Source organism: Phymastichus coffea, unplaced genomic scaffold (genome assembly GCF_024137745.1).
Source record: "Phymastichus coffea isolate CEN01 unplaced genomic scaffold, Cenicafe_Pcof_1.1 PCOF00132, whole genome shotgun sequence".
NCBI classification, from domain to species: Eukaryota; Metazoa; Arthropoda; class Insecta; order Hymenoptera; family Eulophidae; genus Phymastichus; species Phymastichus coffea.
The window spans coordinates 520,347-541,946 of NW_026706943.1; the positions used below are offsets into that span (position 1 = coordinate 520,347).

Here is a 21,600-nt window from a genome sequence, read left to right on the forward strand (position 1 = left end):
ATTAATCGCGTTGCCCCGGGATTGGAGCCCCGCGCGCTGCTTTTTCATGCCTTGGCGGCATATCGCCTACGCGGAGCCGCGCCGGCGCTCTCCGATCTCGCCGACCGCCTGAAATAGTCGTCGGGGCGCTTCCACCCAGGCCCAGTTTGTTTGTCGCCTCCCAGCCTTCCAACGAATTAATTGCGAAGCGGGAGCGCCGCGCGCAGTGTAAGCCCTCCGGGGAACCGTCGCACACGCCACGGATAAGTGGAGCGAGCTCGCAATTTTGGATTAACGTCGGAGAGGAGCCGAGCGAGCGGCGGCCGGGGGGAGGCGCTTCGGTGGCTGCTGCGTCGAGCCCTATATTCCTTGTTTTCCCAGGCTTCCCCTTGATTTCCCTCGCAATCCCACTCGCTCGCCGGCTTTCGTGGGAGCCTCGGCCTTTTGGCCCCCTTACTTCTGCTCCCACGAGTAGACCATCACCCTTTCGCGCTACCACGTCTGTGTGTGTCTCTCGCGATTACTTTCAGCGTCTGCGATCTCCCCGCGCCCTCCCGCGTTTCCGTGGTTTCGCATCCCGTCGCCGCTCCCGACCTATTTGAACGCGCGACGCGTGCTTCTCGCAAATACGAACGCATTAGCGCGAGCTGCAGGGCTGCGGTTCAAGATGGCAAACAGCAGCGAGCAGCGAGTTGCCTCGCTCGATCCCGGCCCGCGTCGCGATCGGCGACGATCGCAAGCAGTTCGGAGAAACAACGCAGCCGAGCGTCATCGTCGCGAGCTCTCGCGTGGGAGCGTCGCGGCCAACGAGGTGCCGTTCGTCAAGTGGGGCATGCTGGAGAAACGACATATCCAGCAGCCCGGGGCTGTCGCGGCGCGGCAGCGCTCTCCGTTATTAATCCGCGTCTGGCTCGCATAATTTTCACGCTCGGAACGTCTTGCCGCGCCGATGCTGCCGCCGCTACGGAGTTCCGCGCGGCAGCTCGCACAAAGCGAGCGTCGCGTATACGACCTCGCCGCACTACATTATCGCGGCCCGCGACCGAGACAGCGGCGCGATGTGTCTGCGGGCTAAGTCTGCGCGCGATGTCCGATTTAACGGGCGGCGGGCTTCTTGCGTTCGTTGATCATTGTTCTCGGCCCTTCGGCTAACGCGCGTCACGGGGAAAACTGAGAACACGCGCGCGAGAGGCGACGTCGAGCGCTCGAGTAATCCTAGGCGAACGCCCATTACCTATTCAACAGTCCATATGAGTGCAAATCACGCGGGACGGCGCGAAGGGCCGAGAGGCGAACGGCTCGTAAATACAGCGGGAGAATCGCGTAAAACAAGCTCGAGGGAATCGTGAAACCCGGAGATTACAGCGCGCGAGGGAGCTCGGCGAGCGACAAGCCGCTCGCACGCGCTCGTCTCTCGCTGAATTAAGTTCGGCCTCGCGTGCACGGGGGGCGGCGCGCGAACAAACGGAGAAAAGAAAAATAACGCTGAGCCGAATCTCCGCCATTGATTTCCAGCCGCCGAGCTCATGAATCAGTCGACGATTCTCCAACGCGCAAAATTGATTTCCAAAGCCCGCAGCGGCTTTCCTTTCCTATAGCCCACCGCGCTGAAGAACTGACCGCGCGCTCTCGCTTGTACATTTTACTTTCAAATGCCACGCGGAGATGGAGAGAGGGAGAGAGGTGAGAGAGAGAGAGAGAGAGAGAGAGAGAGAGCAGAGCACCGGTAGCCAGGGCAGCTGTCGAGCTAGTTCTGCCCGCTCGAGCTTTACCGGATTTTTCGCGCGGGATTACGCCCAGCCAAATCCTGCGCAAGCCACATCAATGGTCGACGCGTATTCAAACGACGCCGCGGTTTCTGAGGATTATTACTTTTTTCTTCTTCTTTTTTTTATTTTCGTTCGCCCTTTTTTTCCAGGCGGACATTGGGGACTATTGATTCCGAGTTTTGTTTTTCTTTTCGCGGAACACTTTAATGAAAGAGATGGCTATTTTAGCTTGGCTTACTATTGATTTAATGACGCTTTTTACGATTGCGAAGAGCTTTCGCTCGTGGCCACTTGGACAGACGTAAAAAAGAATGCTATAAAATTTTAATACCTTGATTTACGAACGGATGTGCAGACACACGACAACGTAGAACGGATCGGAAAGAGACTCGGTTTTCTATTTGACGTCTTGCCAAGGTGGAATTTCGGAAAAATCCTGCAAGCGCATGAATTCCAACGAGGCTGATCGTACGAAGAATCAACGGGAGCTTACGGAAACATTGCAAGTGCAATATTAAGATGAATTGAACGAGCTGAACGATTAGCTGCTGGCTCTCGTGTCTCCCCTAAGGAGTCCCTTTGAAAGTTCAAATAAAGAAGCGAGCGAATAAAAGGCTCCCGCCCACTGGCAGTTTGAGTAACAAAACAAATTATGAGCCTTTTGTGCCGTTACCAGGCAGCACACCTGTTCCCTGTCGGCGCGCTTACGCGATGGAAAGCAAGCAGCTTTTCTCGGCTTTGGGCTGGGAGAGCGAAAGCAGACTACTCCCGCGCTCCGGCGTCAACTTGACATTTGCGTGGCTCTGCGAAAATTTGAGGAACAATATAAGCAGGTTGGCCGTGGCCCGTCGTGGGAAATGTTCGTCTTGGCTGAAGATCCGAATAGAAAAGAGAGCCAACACCTCGAAACGAACGATTTCGCTCGACAATAACAAGGCAGAGAGGACGGTCGGGCGTCCACGGCGAAACCAGCTCGGTATCGCGCTCGATTATCGACCCATCGCGAACGCCTCGAACGTGGACACCGCGCAGACATCAATCCAACGAACGAGGCTTTCCCCTTTAGCGTTATCGAGCGAGTGGTCGGAGCTTCGACCTGCGTTCACGGCGACTCGCTCTTGCCGTGCAACACGAGGCGCAATTTCATCGCCGCGGCCCTTATGTGGACGCGACTACGCCTCGCGCCGCGCTGTCAAATATCGAGGCGCGCGAAGCGGACGGCCGCGCGTTCGGCGGGCCGGCGCTGTCTGGCATCGCGTCCCGATTATCGATGCTCCGCGCTGCGAGTGGAGCCGATTGGCCGACGGCTCGCGCGGCGGCCGTCTCGCTGCTCGACTTTTCGGGAACGGGGGACGTTCCGCGGACGACGGGCGATCCGTCGTTTGGATGAAAATAATAACGGGACGGCCCAGGCGCCGCGAAAACAAGGAGTTTTTGCCGGGCGAGCCGCCGCCGTAAATCACAATTTCCTCGAGGAGCCGACGAGCGGAGGGTCAACTCGGCAGAGGATTATTAATCCTCTGGGCGCTGACGGCCCGTCGTCAACGTTATCGCCGAATCGGCTTCTCTCGAAACAAGCCGAGTCATTTGTCACGCGGCGAAGCGCGCGGCGTCCGAACGTAAAGTTCGCGCGCATTCGTGAAAAATAGACGCGCAGCCGCGACGAGATGCGGGTACCCACCGGCGGCAGTGCAGGCGTCTAAGACGTTGCCGAGCGCGCAACCCCTTGTGAGTGGCCTTTCCCGTGCTCGTCGAGCGCCGCGAACGCCCGCGCGCCTTTACAAACGTCGTTGGAACCCTTGTTTTTTTCAATTCCATCCGAATGAGCGAATATTTATATTGGATGAATGGCCCACATTCGACGTCGCGTTCCTCTTCGAATGGAGCTTCCGCATGCCGCGAAAGGGAGGCAATCAAGAGGAAACATATTGATATTGCCTCCCCGCGTCGCGAGGCGTCTCGAGTGTTTATCCAAAACATCCGTTATTCCCTCGTCTCTCATCAGAACATATACCTAAGCTGACGAGGGCACATATCGCTGCGATCCAGCGATCCATTTTCGCGGGCCGCTGTTAGCGACGTTGCGCCGAGCTGCGGTGGCGTTTTGACGAGTGTTCCTCTGGGATTTGATATCAAACGCGTAAGTCTTTCGAATTGGCGTGATCCCGAAACCTATTCGATTTCCAAGCGAAAACTCGCGTGCGTAAGGCGAACGCCCGGCAGGAGACTTATCAAAATTTTATTGTGATCGAAAGGAAGGAGCGAGAAAGGCACACGTAGTAAAACAGCCGGACGCGTCGAAAGAGGATCTATAGCGAACGAATTATTGCGTAACAGTATTATCAGTATTTTTGCACACGTAGAGTGGGAGGAGGTGGGGGACAAAGGGTAGGCAGGCGGGCGTGTAACTCGTACGGGCGCTGACTTTACGGTCGCGATTTTACGAGTAGCCGTGTAGAATGTGATGAGACTTTTCGTATGGCTTACGCTCAGCGCGAAAGAGAGAGAGAGAGAGAGATCGCGAGCGAGTGAGGGAGTGGGGGGAGGGAGGCGTTTCAGAAAGCAGGGCCGAGCTTTATGCTCGTAATTAATGCACCGCGAGCTGCGCGATTTCTCCGTCGCATCCGGCCGCCGCTTTATTATTATAATCCTCCAGACCTCGTTCGCGATTTAAGCGTCCACAAGCTCGAGAGCTGGCCAGGAGAAAATGACAATTATTGTCGTTGGAAAAAGTTTCGCCGAGTTTGCATCTTTCATGACTCGTCGTCGCAATGAAAGTCTTATTTATCTGCGAATCGCAGCTGCTACTCCCTCTCTCTCTCTCTCTCTCGCTCGGCGCTCGCCTCGCGTTTGTTTTTCCAAGAAGAGTGCCCGAGAGATCGTTCATTAACCGCGCGCGCAGCTCTGTATCCGCCGCAGCGCAGCCCGTCAAATCCTGATGAGAAAGCGCGCAGGGGCGCGTCGAGGCGCAATTCCGTGCTCGCCGGTCGTATTCGCGTGTCGGAAAAAACGCGCCGAACCTCGGGGCAATTCGATCTCGGCCGTGAAATTCCGCCGGTAAAATTCGCGCGGGCCGCGAGTTCAGCCTGTACCGGCATTGAAAAGCACACGCAGCCGTGGCAATTTCGCAGCTGCAGCCGAAACGAACAACGTCGAGCGGCCCGACAACGCCAGGTCCCCGCGTACGGCGCTGTCTGCATCACGTCTACGACGAGCGATCAGGCTGATTCATTCGCAAGGGCTCGCACGGAGACGCGGAACGCACCGGAGGATAATTTTATTTTGCTCATCGCCGAAACTGACGTTACCAGCTCCTCCGGCTGTTTCGGACACCTCGAATTCACGACATCCTATTTCCGGCATTGACAAATAGTTTATGTATTAATAAACCGACGCGTGCGACCTCTTCGGGTACGCATTGGACTTACTGTAATGCAAATCAAAGGAACCTGAAGTATTGAACGACATTAAGCTGCACCTCGCGCACGTCTACGTCGGCGCATTATTTTACAAGCTCTGATTCGTTGAGAGGCAAATTAATTAAACGTTGTCGAGTATGTCACGCGCACGGCAAATACTCAGAACAAGCCACCAGGCTGATAAATAAAGCTCGACGATATCATCAATGCGGCGTCCGAAGGCAAATATGAGGAATCATAGCCCCGACGAAATGAAGAAAATCCTGAGGTATCGAGAACAAGACGGCAGTGCGCGTGTTTCTCGCAAAAGCGGGAGTGAGAGAGAGAGAGAGAGAGAGAGAGGGGATGATTGGGGGGGGGGTCCGGAATTCGGCGGGAGCGTTATATTGGCTTCGTCGATGTCGTCGGAGCAAATGAGTTCCCTCTGTGCGGGCGATAAGTGAGCTGGCAGATCGATTGAACGCCCGGCTCGTATGTGTAGGTGTACTAGGACTCAACTAAATCTCGCCAAGATAAACCGAGAGTACGCAGAAAATAAATAAATAAATAAAATAAGAAAACAAAAAGTAAAGAATCGTAAGGTCTTGGGGAACTGTCAGATTACAGAGGATAAGATATGAGAAAGAATATATATCAGATCGGGTAAAGTAGAATGAAGCACACGGGACTTGAAGCGATTTTCGAGGACAACAAAGGAAAGGGATCAGAGGGGGGGAAAAACTCCGACAATTACTCAAAGTGGAGCAGACAGTCCGATACTGAAAAACGAGGGCGAGGCTGGAAAATAGCAAACCGTGTAATAGTAGCGAGTGCAAGGCATCTTGGGTCCTTTCAGTTCCTTGCTGTGAAAGGAAGCGGAAAACTTGCAATAAATGAAGGGGGCATCGGAGAAAAAGCCGCGGGACTCTTTCGATAAGCTCCCTTTGGCCGCGCGAGAATTGACCGAACGTGTCTAGCTACAGAGAGCCGTTCCCGCGACTATTTGAATCGCGTGCTGACATGTCTTTGTCGAATTGCTCGAAATAGTTATCCTCGCTGATGCGCTAGAACTTTGTAATTTCGAAACTGACCGATCGATTTTGTAGACCGTGGTGGGTCACGCGAAACCCATCGTTCAATTTCCATATTCAATAAATGTCTGCTCCACTACGAAACGCTCACGTCGTTGTAGTTCCATTAACAATTTGATTAAAATAAAAAAAGATCATAAGAAAGTAATCGTATCGTAGAAATAGCTAATGGGATATTCAGAAAATGCATTCGCCAAAAAGACAATAAATCTAAAAATACAGAATTAATGCACATGAATGAGAAGCAAAAACAAAAAAAAATTAAAAAAACAATAATAGTAGACATACGAAAGCCAGAGTTGGATAGAAACTATGACTTTTGTCATCATTCCAAAATCGGTATAAAAATCAAATACATTTTATGAAAGAACCTGCAAAGAATCGGGAACACAGAAAAATATATATAGTTAGGAAAAAACATTAAACGACAGAATCTAAATTTGTAAAGATTAGTAAAATAGCCAACGATAACAGCAGGATGACGATAACATCTTCGCCAGGGAGTGCGATCTTGCAGCAAAACTGCTATCGTATATCTTGTGAGTATATCAAGTACTTTGGATCAAATAAATCTATTTTGATAGAGGGACAAAAGGAAACAACAACCTCAGCATAAAGATCTGGTAATTATAGATGACAAAGGTGTTTATCGCATCTTGTGAGCGTGACTTATGTAGGCAGAGGGCAATTACATACTCTGCAAGGTTAAGCAATATAGAAAAAATACAGTAGCCTTTTATGTGGATTGATTAAATAAGACGCTAAACATCAATTATAAATCAGCAGGCGCTAACTAGGTCCTCAAATTTTGAGATTCTCAGGCAGCAAGAAGCTGCTCCAAGTTCGACAGGCTACCTCCATTATCCTCGCGCAACAACGTCTCAAAAGGTCGTTCCCCAATCAGTCGGCAAGTTGTCCCCTGCAGCCGTGGGGGTCTCTGGAACAACTCGTTAATCTTAATTAGTCGCGGCGACATCGGCGAATCACTGAACGTCGACTTGGCCCTCTTCCCCTCTCGCCCTCTTTACAAACACATAATTTATCCTAAACTTTCGCGCTTGTGAGCTTTGGACTTGCACGGTGGCTCGTTCACCTTAGCGCCAAAACTATCAATACAGTCTGCAGTTTTGAACGTTTGCTCCTTTAATTAAATTACTTTCGATTTTCGCAGTCCTTTTTCATAACGTTTTCTACGACAATCTCATACATACTTATATTTCATTGAATAGCACATTAGGATCATTTCTGATCAAATATTATGCGACGGCAATCATTATTAATTGACGTGGATTGAATTTCTAAAATATACTTTTGTTTCTCAACTTTCATGATTTTTATAAAATTACCCGGAATTACAAATTTTGATTTATTTCTTTGTGTACATAAGATAGGATGGGTGGAGCAAAACGGCTATTTCGAGTTTAATATAAAGTATAATGCACGCAAATCTGTCTGTATACAGTATTTTTAATGACGAGTTGCTCATGAAAACTTCATTTCTGATTTTCAGAGAGATTGAAAGCTTTTTGTACAATTTCTAAGGATATGATGAATTTTATTCTTGCATAATTATGTAATTATTATATTTCCTTTCTGTCTATACTTTTTATACATAAACTAATTAGTCACCGCTCTAATTGAAGGTTAAACACGACAATGCGCGAAACTCCCCCAAACAAACGTATATCGAACATACCTAAGCGACAGTCAAAAATATCACGTGACTACCACTCAACCAATCACATCGCAATATGCTTTGAAGTCTGACCAAAGAGCTTGTTCTGACACAATAAGCACGCTGTAACTGATGCTCACGTGACCGTCTCTTAACCAAGCAATATGCACATTGCACTCACACACACCATGAAACGCGTATCATATACGCACCAGTAGTACACGTGATCATCTTCCAGCCAATCAGATCAAGAATAAACTGCAGCCGCCCGACAATCCCTCATTTTTTTTGTGAAGGATTACTGCGTAATTTACAAGAGGTTCATAAATCAATTTCTTTTTTTATTGTCAGTTTCATATCTATGTTCTGTACGTGCTTTAACGACAAAATTTTTTAATAGTAACTACGAAATTTAGAAGACAAATTTACAACCCACTTTTCTATATGTTACCGCCTGGCACTTTTAAAGACACAAGATAACCTTCCAAGCTATTTCGTGTGGCGAGTATAGTTTCTTATTTGTGTAATTAATGGATTTTAATAGTTTTTAGAGTTCTTAGATATTTAATGTTGTATTGTATGCCTTTTAGTACGATATTTTATTAATTTGTTGAAGTTTCTGAGAGTTAATGTACAATTTATTATCGTAGAAAATGATTTTGTGCGAATGAGCGCATCAAAATAGTCATTTTATCTTGCATTCCCCTACCTTTAAAAGAATGAATGAATATATACAAAAATATTTATTTTTTATCTTAATAAACAATTATAAAATATGGATTATTACACTATATTACTTAACTAACGGACATTTGAAAAATATTAAGTATTGAAAACTTTTAGCCATTTTATCAAACTAATTGTTAAAATGTATATTTATCGAATAGCTGAGAAAATACATAAAAAAGCAAAAATTAACGCCCGAACAGGGACTTGAACCCTGGACCCTCAGATTAAAAGTCTGATGCTCTACCGACTGAGCTATCCGGGCCTGCGAAAATGGTTTCTAGGTTACCATTGACCTGACATGAATTTCAAAAGGCAGCTCCAAATAAAGATTCACGTATACTTGGATGTTACGTAACGGTTGGTGTTGTATCTTAAGAGAACGCGCGTGCACGCGATAAGACACTTTATGATACGGAAATATACTACACTCTCCTCAGCCTTCGTGTTCTCTTGTATTTTACATTTATTTATAATAATTCCGTCGACAATAGCTTCAACGAGCTTAGAATGTGCATGAGACATAAAAGCAACTCCTCAAAAACCTTACATCATCCGCCTTAATGCGTTTTCAACAGCCGCTCTCGTAAAATGTCATCGATTACACAAGAAATATTCGTTACGTCGAGGCTTTATCAATTCCGAGCGATGGAAAACATTTCGAGGAAATTCGACGAATCTACATTTTTTTTATCCGACAGCCGTCGAAAAGTTGGTTGGGAGCCGCAGCCGCGCGGCCGATGCCTTTTTGCGAGCAATCAGCTCGATGGAGCTGAAAAAAAAAAATTGCAGATTCGCGCATCGTAAGAAAAATAATGGCGCAGCACTGCGGCGAGCCTGAAAAATACGCGGACAAAAAGAGTCATGGGCGCGTACGTACCGAGGCTTTTTGCCAAGTAGCGAGTTTAACGAGATTCGCTCTCTCTAGTATAGGTATAATATAAGACGCATATACGCAAACGGAGCGAATAATCCCCCTTGGCTTAGTGGAGAACTTCCTTTACTAGATGTATAAATTCGAAAAAGGCCCGGCGAGAGAGAGAGAGAGAGAGAAAACACGTGGTTACTTTCGCATGGTGGAATAAAAGAAGGAAAAGCTCATCGAGAAACTGCCAGAAATATTGGACTCGGCAGTGCAGCGCGCGAATACAAATAAAAAGACCCATTAAATAGGATTCGCGCTGAATCCTAACAAGTATTAAGCGAGAGAAATGCTGAACACGCTAGACTTTGCGAAAAAATGAAGGTGAAGTCTCGTTCGCCAGCAGCGGGTATCCTACGAATCCGAGCGTAAAGGCATTGTGAGAATACTCGCGTGCGTGGGCGCGCGACGCGCGCGTCCCCCCTCCGAAGCATGAAATTTTAACAATTTTCGTTCTTTTTGTTTTCTCTCCCCCGCGACCCTCCTTCGTTTTTTTTGTTCACTTGAAAGGAAAATGTGGGACGTCAGCTTCATTCACCGAGGAATTTCAAAAGAACTTTGTGTGTACCTCTTTTTTACTGACGAGATCTCACGCGATGACACTCGACTCGCGCGTCAACGTATATTTCCCTGCGGGATTATTCGTTATTCATACCGTTTAAGCGTGAATGTGAGTCTTCAATCGGCGCTCCAAGTCATTTTGATGCGCTAAAGAAACTAGAACGATTCCAAAAAAGAAATATAAATAAATAGATGCAAAATTCGCTTTCGCGTTAACGTTGAGTAGCATTTTCATGATAACGAAGACTGTCGAAGACGCCGTTTATTTTTAGCTATCGGTATTTTTTGACAATGACGTCATTAGCCAACCGAACATTTAGTTAGAGACGTCATAAGCATTTCAATAGGTCGATAACATTTCCACGGACCTTTTTATCCTTTTTATTCGAGTGCTTTTTAAACGCTTAGTTCCGAAAGAAGAAGAAGCAAACGATCGAAAGTCAAATGTATTCCGTGCGAAAGGAAGCTACCGTCAGCCGATCGCGAGCTCGTATATTAATCACATGGCTAATTCACGTCAACCTCCAAAACGCGAGAATATCCTCGATGCTGGCTTCGGCAAAGTCAAGTCAAATTTACTACCAAGAGGTATAGCAGCAGTAGCTCCATTCAAAGCCGCGACACAAAAACCATTTTAAATTTCCATCAGCTGCCAAGTAGTTTATTTTCTTGCCGTTCGTGTATTTTTTTTCGCCAGACCGAGTCCTTTCAAAAACGGGCGCGCATTGAAAAGATATTTCAACATTTGATGGTTGAAAGGCGCACATTTTCGGGGATGCTTCTGGTGTAATTTAAAAGATTCAACCGCGCGAATGGCTCTTGATCAAATAGCTCTTTTAAATTCACACGCACTTTAATGAAAGGCAGTTACGTAAATACGTTTGCGCTACGGCGCAGCGCGAAAATAGAATGATTGAGAGAGATTTCATCGTACTTTATTCGTGTCTCGGCAAAAGCGTCTACTTCGTCCTTTGATGCTGATTATTTAGCCGCGCGCCGGCGATCATCGACGCGACGATCCACGTTTCACGCCGACCGCGTTCGTTATTTTCAATGGATGCAGGAGATAAACGGATTTCGGAAAAAGTCGAGGCTTATCGAGTGAGCCGGAGCCTGCAGAAATTGCAGGCAATAACTCGAGGCAGAGCTGAAAACGAATACAAAGTGAGTCGAAACAAATGGCAACGGGGCGGGGGAGTATCGCGCAGCCAGCGGAAAGACAGAAAAAAAGAGCGGCGAAGAGCGATTAGCGACACGCGTCGAGTGAAAAATTGCCGCTCTCGTTTCCAGCTGGCGGCCCTCGCCGGAGAAAGATAGCAGCGACCGGCCGTGGGCCAAATAAGCGCGAGAGCTTTCATTTATCGGGATCCGAGTTTTCCATTTCCAGCGTCCGCCGGTCCGGCAGTCGAAAAGCGTTCGAGAGTCGCGAGTGATTTCCAGAAAGCAGGGGGAGAGCGCAGCCAAGTGCCCGACGAGCGTCGAACGAGTCGGCCGCGTCTTGGCTCGAACAAGTGGATTCGTGGCGCGACGCATTCCCCGGGCTCGATTTCGCTGCCACGTCACGTGCACGTCCGTGCAAGCGATCGATGCACTCGCAATACGTGCCACCTGTCCTGGCGCGCGCTAAGTGCTTCCGATCCTCCGCGAGAGCACCCCTTATCCGACTTTTCGCTGCTCGAGCAGGGTCGCGTGCCCCCAGCGCTCAAAGCCGAGTCAGCGCCGGCCGCGCGGCTATCGCGTTTTATCCTGGCAAATTGCTCGGATGCGCAGAGAAAGTCATGATAATAACGATGATCCGGCGCCGCGCGACGGAGCTACCGCTGCCGTTGCCGATGGTGGTTTCATATCAGATTTACCGCGCTGACGCTCGCGTCTGCGGAAAGGCCTGTCCGAGTAATCGACAAAACACGCGTGAACGCTGATCTGGCGAAACGCGGGGAAACTCGCCGCGTTCTGGCCGCGTCTCGGCGGCCTTGACTGGCCCCGGCGTCCGCGAGCTCGTTGCGAAAACTGCGCCAAAGATTGATCGAATAGCCGTACCGAGTTGCCGCGCGACTTTCACGTTCGCAGCGAGGTTAATTGGAAACTCAATTGGATCCCCGTCTTTGACAAAGTTTTAATTAAAATTTGCCATTCCGGGCAATTTTGTTTGCGCACGGTGTACACGGGCAAGTATTGTTCTTCCGGCGGGACGAATAGAAAAGTTCTGTCTGCGAGCGCGTACGACGAAAGAAGTGCAGTTGTTTTGCTCTCTCGCTTAACTTTGACAATTCTTCAATGGACTTTCTCTCCCTCTCTCGCATCGCGCTCCCGTGGTCTCAGTCGTGGAGTTAAATGAAAAATATGCAAATCCTCGCAACACTGCACAGCCACTCCCGGACCAAGACTCACTTAAATGAATATGCTATTTAATAGGGTCGAGCCGAGGGCCGGACGACCGGGCAGGCAGAGACCAAAAAGAAAGTGACGCGGATACGCGCGGGGATGAACGTTTGATAAAAAAAGAAAGAAGGAAAAAAGAAAAGAGCAGGTATAACAATGGGGCACGTCGGGCGAATCGGACTACCGTACTTGAAAATGAGGTTCAACGAGGCGAACGTAATATTCGAGCCGGAAGCGATTGCAGACGCGTTTTTGCCCCTTTATGCGCTTAACAGTTCTCTCGCTCCTTCTCTCTCTCTCTCTCTCACTCTCTGTAAGCGCACAAGAGTGCCAACAAAGTTCGGCCCGAATCAGCCGTCCAAAAGCGCAAAGGCACATTTTAATTAACACGTATAATAATCAGCGCTGGCCGACGAGCTTTTTCCGCCCTCTCGACTCGCCACAACTCGATGAGCTGCTGCTCTCTACTTTACGCTTTGCGCGCGCCGGCTCTCTTCGCCCTTGTCGAACTCACGGTCATCGAGTTCGTCGATCGACCGAATCCCAGTCGACTGACGTTGTCGAGCGGCAGCGTCCATTTGGCGCCGGCGCTCGCTTACCACGTCGGGACACGTATACATGCACGTAATCCAACGAGAGTGCGAGAATAACCATCGTGTACATCGGCAAACGACTGACAAGTTTTGCGAGATCGGGTAACGTGAAGTATTGCGAGATGGACTTGCGACCTTTGCCTCGCTCCTACCTTAACTATTTCGGAAGTTCAATAGATATTATTCTCAAGCGCGCGTCCAGGCCAATTGTAAATCGCGATGCTTTATCTCCGAACTTTCGCCGACGATCGTCCAACTTTCCCCAAACGTGTTAATCATCGATGCCAGTTTTCCAATTACCAGGCGGAAAAAGAAACAACGTTTTTCGGCTCGTTTGTATTTCCTTCTACTCGCGCATCGCATCGGGTCATCGTCGAATTATATTTTCTTTAATTTGCCCATTGTTGCGTGAATCGAGGATTTCGGCCTGCGACTGCTAGGCCAATTGGCTCTGCGCAACCACAGCCCAGTCTAGTGTGATTATCGATCCAGCGCGTCGAATATGTAAAACATCCGTTTGTTTTTAAGCTGAGCGATCGACTGTTCGCTTCGACTTGTTTTAGATGATTTTTACGGGCGAAAGTTACCGGAGCCGCGACACAACACATGTAGGTCTAATTATCCGAGCAGAACATGACGCATTAATACTTTAGCGCGCACCAGTCAGTGAATACATTACGAGGTACATTATGCACGTATCGTCTGTTGAACAGAAATTGCAGACAAGCAGCAAGGCCAATTAATTAGCCGCACGTTGCTCGGCGATATATGCATACGCGGTGTGGCTGTAATACAATAGCCTAATCCCAATAAATGTAATATTTACATGCGATATCTCGTCGGCGAAATTGCGTCTCTCCCGTCGAGCCGAGCTAAGACGAGACGTAACACGTTGACGCGGCGGCTCGACCGATTGAAAAGCACGACGAACGCGCGGGATCGAACTCCCTCGCGGTCGCGTTTTCTCTTTCTCTCGCGGAGCAGCATTGGCGACTCGAGCCAAGATCGAGCTGCAAATCCGCGAGGCGCGCACGGCTGAGCTTTTCATTCGGGAAAGTCGGCTCGTTGCGGCCCGACGTGTCGACAAGCGGCGCATTCGACCAGTCGCGCCTTGGCCGGGCAACACTGCATTTGTTCGATCCTTCCTGACAATGACGAGTTAAGCCCAGGCCAAATACGCACGGCAGAGGCCAGGTCGTTACGCGAACAAACTTACGAGTGGTGGCAGGTCGGCGATGGCCCGTTTTGACAAAATCTATATACATCGGACGTGCCGCGCGAAATCGCCCGGATAAAAGCGGCAGGTGGCGTGTACCAAGTTCCGACGGCTGCTGGTCCGTCACATCCCGAATTCACCGGACGAACTCGCTCGACCTCGATAGAGCGCCGCGCCCGTCAAATATCCAGCTTGATTAGAAGTGTCCATTCAGCCGCGGCCGGCGCCCCTCGAATCCGCGCTGCGGCTCGCTCTTCGGCCGCGCGTTCAACGCGAAAAATAATCGACGAGTGCGCTGAAATTCGAACGAAGTGCCGTGTCAATGTTGCTCGGATTTGTCTCCCCGCCTCGGGAATTCATCGGCGGCACCTCGTCGGTCTGGATTTCGAAAAGAGAGCTTGTCAATTAGGGAGCGAAAATTCAGCGCGATATTTGTTGATCGATTAACGTTTTAACGCGGACGCGCCGGACGTCAAGCGAATAACGGACGAGCGAAGATCGCGGAGCCGTGGCACGGCTGGCGCGCGCGGGGCGACGCGAGACACGCGTGCGCGCGCGCCAGCAGCGGCTCCGGAGGTCGCTCAATTTTTCGGCGGGCAAACGACTTCGGCGAGCGGCTCACCGCGACGCGTGGATTACGTTTAACGATTGGCGCGCCGGACCGACGCGAGCGCACTTATGACGCGGCGATTTGGCCGGCCGAGCGCCTAATTTCCGATTCGTTGCCGCGGCGCGCACTCGTCGACCGTGCGCGCGCCGATAATGGATTGCGGATGCCCGCGATTGACTACCGTTCGTCGTCGTTCTCGCCAAAAGCTTTTCTTTCGATTGGCCGACGTGGCGCCGCGCCGGCTGCCTCGTCATTGCGTTTATCGCGATATAATTGAGACGGCAATCGTGAAAATGGCATTAAGCGAGCGGAACGGCCATTGGCGTTAATTGAATACGGTACTGGAGCGTGGCAAAGTGAGAAATTTGCCAGCGAGCGTTGAATATTACGAGGCAAGACGTTGTCGGGGCAAGTTGTCGTCTCCTTGAAAAATAACTTCTGAGATCGAATTTGCCCTCGGTCGGGCGTGCGAACGCCGAGAGGAAGCGCCATTTTGCGTCGTTCGCCTCGCAAGCACGCGGCGCAAAAGGCGCGCAAGCAGTCGTAATGAAGCAGCCGACGGCGAGGTTTGATAATGGCGAGTTCGTTAATTAATGAACGGGACAAGACTTAATCTGTAACGATTGCCGTTCCGAGCGAAACTCTGCGTGTGCACAGAGAGACGCGAAGCCAAAAGCGCGCTCGAAACTTTACGCACGCTAATGAGGGAAATGGGGCGGCGGGGCGGACGGTGGTATACAGCGCCGCGGCTATTGTTTGCCGAGTCACTCCGCGAAACGAGGTGCGCACGCCCGCTCGCCTGACCGACGGATCGCCTCGGGTCGGATTGTCAAAACGGCGAACGTCGCGTTGGTCGCAGCTGCGCAAAGCACAAAGCGAATCGCCCGGGCGCGGGGCTTTTTCCGGGCCGGGCGCCGAACTTAGCCACGCGCCGATATTCGATTACCGGCCGAGCTTTTCTGCCGCTCGCCTCGTTTCGCTGCCGATCCAGCTCCGCGCGATATTTACCGCGAGCGCGGCGTAACAGCGCACCGCGCCCCGACGGCCGCGCGCGCAGCCGAGATTGGATTTCAGCGCGCACGGTATCCCGTTGTTGGACTTTGGCCCGCTTCCCGTCGCTCCGTTGTCCGCGAAATTACCAGCGTCACCTGCCGATGCGGACTCGTGCGTTATTGGCTCTCCGTCGAGATCCGTCGATTAAATCGTTGTCGTTGCGACGAGGCAAATAGCGCGTTGCCGTCCGGCATTACGTCATCGGAGCGCCGCGAGCCTCATGGGAGCAGCTGCACCGTTGGCGTCCAAACAGAAGCGGTTCTCTCTTTTCCGCGGGCTGCACGCTCGTAATCGATCCGCGCGTCTTCGGCATTGTCGCGGAGCTTGGCTCGGACCTCGCGAAGGGCGTCGCGCGGCGGACGCCCGAGGACAAGCGCGCGCGACGCACGGACGCACGGAACGAGTAACCGGAGTAGAAGCATCCTCGGAATCGTCGTTACCGCGTCGGGGCAATTAAGCGCTAACGCGATTAAGGCCAATTCGCCAGTATGGCGAGAAACGCGCGATTCGCGCGGTGCCGCAGTAGTACTTTGGCCTGCCGCTGCCGGCGCACTGGCCTCGGCCGGCTTTCTCGCCGCCGCTCGCGCTACGCGTCGGAGATGCGCTTATCTAGCCGCTCCTAGCATCCGCACCGCTCAGTCACGCGGCGATCCTGCGACGACGGCATGCCGCTCTCACCGCCTTCGTGTCCACGCGCGCACGGCTGAGGCGCCTCCGACGGCTCGACTAACGCCGCTATCTCTCTTTCTCTCTCCGCCTTTGCACGCCCGCGCGAGCCCACGCCCGCTCAAGGTAAACGATCGCCTTTTCTATCGGCGCGCTCTCTGACTGGCGATCGAAAGAGTGCGTTATCCCATCAAAACTCGTGCTTCGACGCTCCGCTTTCGAGGCAGAGATGCGCGCTTGCGAAGTCGGCCAAGCTCGTGCTCCGGAGCCTGCGAGAATTGTATTTCGCGATTATTACGATCGCTTCGGAGCGCGCGTTCGCATCTCGTAAGCGTTCTAGTCGCTGTATGTAACGTTTTTCTGTTTGTGTGATTTTTCATTTTCCGCCCGGTCGCAGTCACTTCGCGCGGACCATTTTCAAATGCCGTTCTCAGCACACAAGTAAGCGCACGTGCGTCAAGCATATCAATGACTTATCAAAGAAAAACACAAATGCAAAGCAAACGAGATAAGGCAGCGAGGATGGAAAGGCGAAGTCGCCGGGTATCGAAAGCGTAACTCGAGTCAATTGGTCGAATCGCGTGAAAAAAAGTAAAGCGGCGAACGCGCGCGCAGACCCACCGGGACAGCTGGAGTCGCTCGGTTGGCGCCGGCTGCGGAGGAAAACAGCGATTTGCCGTTATTTCGGGCCGCGAGCGACGAGCAGTGGGCCGGCCGAGCTTGGCGGATTCACGCAAGTTTGACGAGCGCTCGGCGAAGAAGTGGGGCTCGGCGGGCGGCCCGATAAGCTTGGCGCGAGTAGTAGGGACGCGCGGCGGCTGGCGCGCGTCCGGCTGGCTTGAGGCTTCGCGCGCGCGCGCGCACCGGAAAAGTCAAAAGGCCTGGCATTTTCCCGCGTGCGCCGCGGCTGATCGAGTAGGCCGCGAGCGCGGCGGCGGCGCCTGCGCGCGCTTCTCTACTCGGTGGCTCGGTCGCGCACAGCTCTGGTCGTCGAGCTACTGCTGCTGCTGCTGCTGCTGCTGCTGCTGCTGCTGCTGCTGCTGCTACTGACGACTGGCCTCGCAGCCGCCGACTTCGCGTAACATAGTCGCTAGCAACGAAGACGCTCACCCAGTGTGTTCAGTGCCAGTGCCAGTGCGCGGACAGTGCAGCAAGATGAGTCGGCCTAACGACTCTCTGGTATCACGGCGCCGCTCGTGCATCGTCTCCTCTTCGCTTCGCCTCCGCTGCGGTCTTCTTCCAGCCTCGAGCTCGACCAGCACGCGTTCTTTCTCTCTCTCTCTCTCTCTCTCTCTCTCTTTCGTGCGGGCTCTCTCACTCTCTTTCTCTCTCTCTCTCTGTCTCTGTCTGTCTCTCTCTCTCTCTGTCTCTCTCTCTCTCTCTCTCTCTCTCTCTTTCATCGATTCGAGACGGACGCGACCAAAATATCGCACGTGCGCACCGATGTAACAGCGAGCAGTAGCCAGCGCGAGTCAGCTGTGAGGATTGTCGGACTGCAAGCGCGCCGCGCGCCCTCGCAGCACCGCCAAGTTGCCTCGGCGCGCTGCGCGCGCAACCTCGCCGCGCGCCGGGATCCGTTCAATTTCCCGATTTTCGCCAGCGCCTGGCAATTGCTTTTCGTCGCGCTGACTCGCCGCGCACTGTTGCGCCTCGGCCTATCGCCCTCCTCGACCTCGACCTCGCGCTTCTCTTTCGCTCACCCGGCTACCGCCTCGATCACGTGGCGCGCCTCGTGGGGTCGGTCTGTCGCAATCGACTCACTATTAATAGAATCACGCCGCTTCACCATGATACCCCGTTCCGCGCTATCGAAATTTACGCTCCAAGCGATCGCGAATGGCGAGCCGCGCTAGCGACGCTATGCCCGTGCATTGTCACGCTTTCAAGACCGATCGATGGAGATGCTTGTGGTTGATCGCATGGTTGCAATTTTGCAGTTGGTCCCGCTGAACGGGCTGAAGGAGACGCCGAAGATCCAGGAGATGGACGCAGCCAAGGTGGCGAAGCAGCCGAGGAGCCGTCGCACGCAGTGGAAGCAGTGGGCAGCCTGCATTTCCGGTAATAAGCCTCGCGTCCGCGACAATCGTAAATTCCCAGCATAACTTTAGAGTGCGGCTTCTCGTAAATTCAACTCATTGTAGTCGCGAGCGGCCCGTGCAACCTGCGTTGAGCTAAACGACATCCACCGCTCTCTCGCTCTCTCTTTGTTTTTTTCGCGCGACTCGGCGCAAAGTTTGCTAGTTGAAAGCTTTTCTGCGTTGTTCCATCCAACTGGCAAAGTTTGCCTGGCACTAGGCTTTCGACCTACCTGCCGCTACCTCCTCGCGAAGCCAGAAACGAAATTGACCCGGACGCGAGCGCGGAAGGACTCGGGGGAGATTTCGCTTGCGCTGACTTTGCCGAGGTCTGACGAGGCGCGACCACGTTGCAGCCACCCTGTCGATGGTAGCCGCGGGCACGGTGTACGGCTGGACCACGACGATGCAGAAGCGGCTGAACCACATCGCTGACGACCTGCCGTTCCGCATAGAGGCCGACGAGTCGTCGTGGGTGGTGTCGGTGACGGTGATAGGATCGATGATCGGGCCGTTCTACGGAGCCTACGTGGCCGCCTCGTGAGTATTGGGCGACCGCGGCCCGGGCGACCGCGGCCCGGGCGACGGCGAGAGCCGGGCTAACGAGCGCTCGGCGCGTGTCGCAGGTACGGGCGCAAGCTGTGCCTGCTGGCGACCGCGGCCTTCTACGTGACGGGCTGGCTGCTGGTGATCTTCGCGCAGGCCGCCTGGTACCTGTACCTGTCGCGCATCATCCTGGGCATCGGCGTGGGCATGTCCTACACGGCCAACCCCATGTACGTGTCGGAGGTGGCCGACGTGAACATCCGCGGCGCGCTCTCCACGCTGATCGCCGTGAACGTGTTCACGGGCTCGCTGCTGGCCTGCAGCGTGGGCCCGTGGGTGGCCTACCGCGTGCTCGGCGTCGTCATGCTGGCCGTGCCCGTGCTCTTCCTGGCGAGCTTCGTCTGGTTCCCCGAGAGCCCCTACTACCTGGTGAGCAAGGGCCGCAGCGCCGAGGCGCTGCGGGCGCTGCGCTTCTTCAAGGGCCTCGGCGACGAGGCCGAGCTGCGCCAGGAGCTCGAGCTCGTGCGCCGCAACATCGGCGAGCAGGCGAGCAGCGGCCAGAGCAGCGCCGACGAGCTCAAGTTCAAGTTCAGCGACTTCCTGCTGCTGATGAAGACCAACAACCGGCGCGCCCTGCTCATCGTCATGGCGCTCATCCTCGGCCAGCAGCTCAGCGGCAACTTCAGCACCATGCAGTACCTCGAGACCATGTTCGAGACGGCCGACAGCGCCGTCGACTCGCACGTGGCCACCATCATCGTGCTGGCCGTCGGCCTCGTGTCCGGCGCCACCTGCACCCTCATGGTCGAGGGCGCCGGCCGCCGGCCGCTGCTCATCTTCTCGGGCTTCGGCTGCGCCGTCGTCCTCGGCGTCCTCGGCGCCTACCTGGCCGTCGATCACGCGCCCAAGGACAAGTACGCCCGCGACACTCGCGCCGCTCGCTCGCTCGCTCGCCCGCTCGCTCACCGCTCGAATCCGTTTCTCTCTCTCTCTCTCTGTGCAGCGTCAACAGCGCCATCAACCTACTGCCGGTCCTCGACGTCATCGTCTTCCAGGTGGTCTACCAGATCGGCCTCGGCACCATGCCCAACCTGCTCATCGGCGAGCTGTTCCCGACCAACGTCAAGGGCATCGCCGGCGCCATCGTCACCGTCTTCGACGGCCTCACCGGCTTTGTCGTCTCCAAGATGTTCGAGGTGATCTTCACCAACGTCGGCCCGCACGTGCCCTACCTCTTCTTCTCGGCCTCCTGCACCATCCTCTTCGTCTTCGTGTACGCCTTCGTGCCCGAGACCAAGCGCAAGACCTTCAACGAGATCCAGGACATCCTCGCCGAGCTCAAGCCCTTCGAGCAGTCGGCCTTCTCCGCGAGCTGCTGGAGGCTCTGCGCCAGGGGCGCCGGCAAGCCGGCAGCGGTGCACGCCTCGCCCGGCAAAGTCAAGGCCGAGGAGGCGTGATGAAGCTCCGCGCTGCGGCGCCGGAGCACACCTGCTCTCGATAATCGCGACGCCGCCGACACCGCGAGGCCCGAGGACGATCAAGTTACGCACAAGTAATCATGTGATAAAGACACCAAGAGAAACAGTCAGACGCAAACAGAGAAAGCTATTTTAGTATAAGACGTATTTTTTAAATAAATATATGTACATTGTTAATTGTGTCGCTGTAGACCCGGTCGAGTGTAGCTATATATATATATATATATATATATATATATATATATATATATATATATATATATATATATTAATTGCGCGTGTAAGTACACGCTTCTTCGGCACGTGAATCGTCGACGATTCACTTGCATCTGCCATATGAATTATCAATTAACGCATACTTTGACAATAGCTGAATTATATTCCATATCTACTTATATTGAGCATCTCGGTGGATATATAGACTTGAAATCTTTTCAGATCTTAATAAGTACAAACTACCCTAATAATCAAAGCAAACCATTTATGCAATCTCGCCGCAACTCCGTCTTTCATTGTCGATCCGTGCAATAATACCTACCACAATACTTGCTCGATGTTATTGCATGCATTTACAGATATACTCTCGCGTTTACTGTGCTCGGTCGCGCGCAAATGCCTAGACTCCTTTTTCCAATGCTCGGAAGCTTCAACTTTTCCAATTTGCGAGCTATCATATTCTTTTTAATGTGATAGACCGGACGGCGTTACATTGTAGTTTACATCGAAGCGAACGAGCCAATAAGAACACACGACAAGGATCGTTGGATCAGTAACCAGCCTTTGTGGTATCCGTAACGTGTACGCTCCCCCCTCTCTTTCTTTCTGGTTATTAGCGGCAAATAAAAAGCTTCGCTTGTGAC

General features: G+C 52.4%; 1 protein-coding gene and 1 non-coding gene across 5 annotated transcripts; one reads left to right on the plus strand and one right to left on the minus strand.

Moving 5' to 3' along the window:
• Positions 1–8,830: 8,830 nt before the first annotated feature.
• Positions 8,831–8,903, minus strand: Trnak-uuu (transfer RNA lysine (anticodon UUU)). Its single transcript has one exon. It is a non-coding gene; the product is annotated as a tRNA-Lys (tRNA).
• Positions 8,904–16,594: 7,691 nt separating this feature from the next.
• Positions 16,595–20,941, plus strand: LOC131671658 (facilitated trehalose transporter Tret1-like). 4 transcript variants are annotated; one of them, XM_058948267.1, is made up of 5 exons: positions 16,595–16,767; positions 18,579–18,699; positions 19,073–19,256; positions 19,343–20,176; positions 20,266–20,941. In XM_058948267.1, the coding sequence occupies exons 2-5, from the start codon at positions 18,624–18,626 to the stop codon at positions 20,717–20,719; spliced, it is 1,548 nt and encodes a 515-aa protein (XP_058804250.1). In that variant the 5' UTR covers positions 16,595–16,767; positions 18,579–18,623; the 3' UTR covers positions 20,720–20,941. The 4 variants fall into 4 exon arrangements, with proteins under 4 accessions (XP_058804250.1, XP_058804247.1, XP_058804248.1 ...); XM_058948264.1 differs by lacking the exon at positions 16,595–16,767 and adding an exon at positions 17,440–18,477 and having other exon boundaries at positions 18,537–18,699; XM_058948266.1 differs by lacking the exon at positions 16,595–16,767 and adding an exon at positions 17,441–17,820.
• The last annotated feature ends 659 nt before the right edge of the window (positions 20,942–21,600 follow it).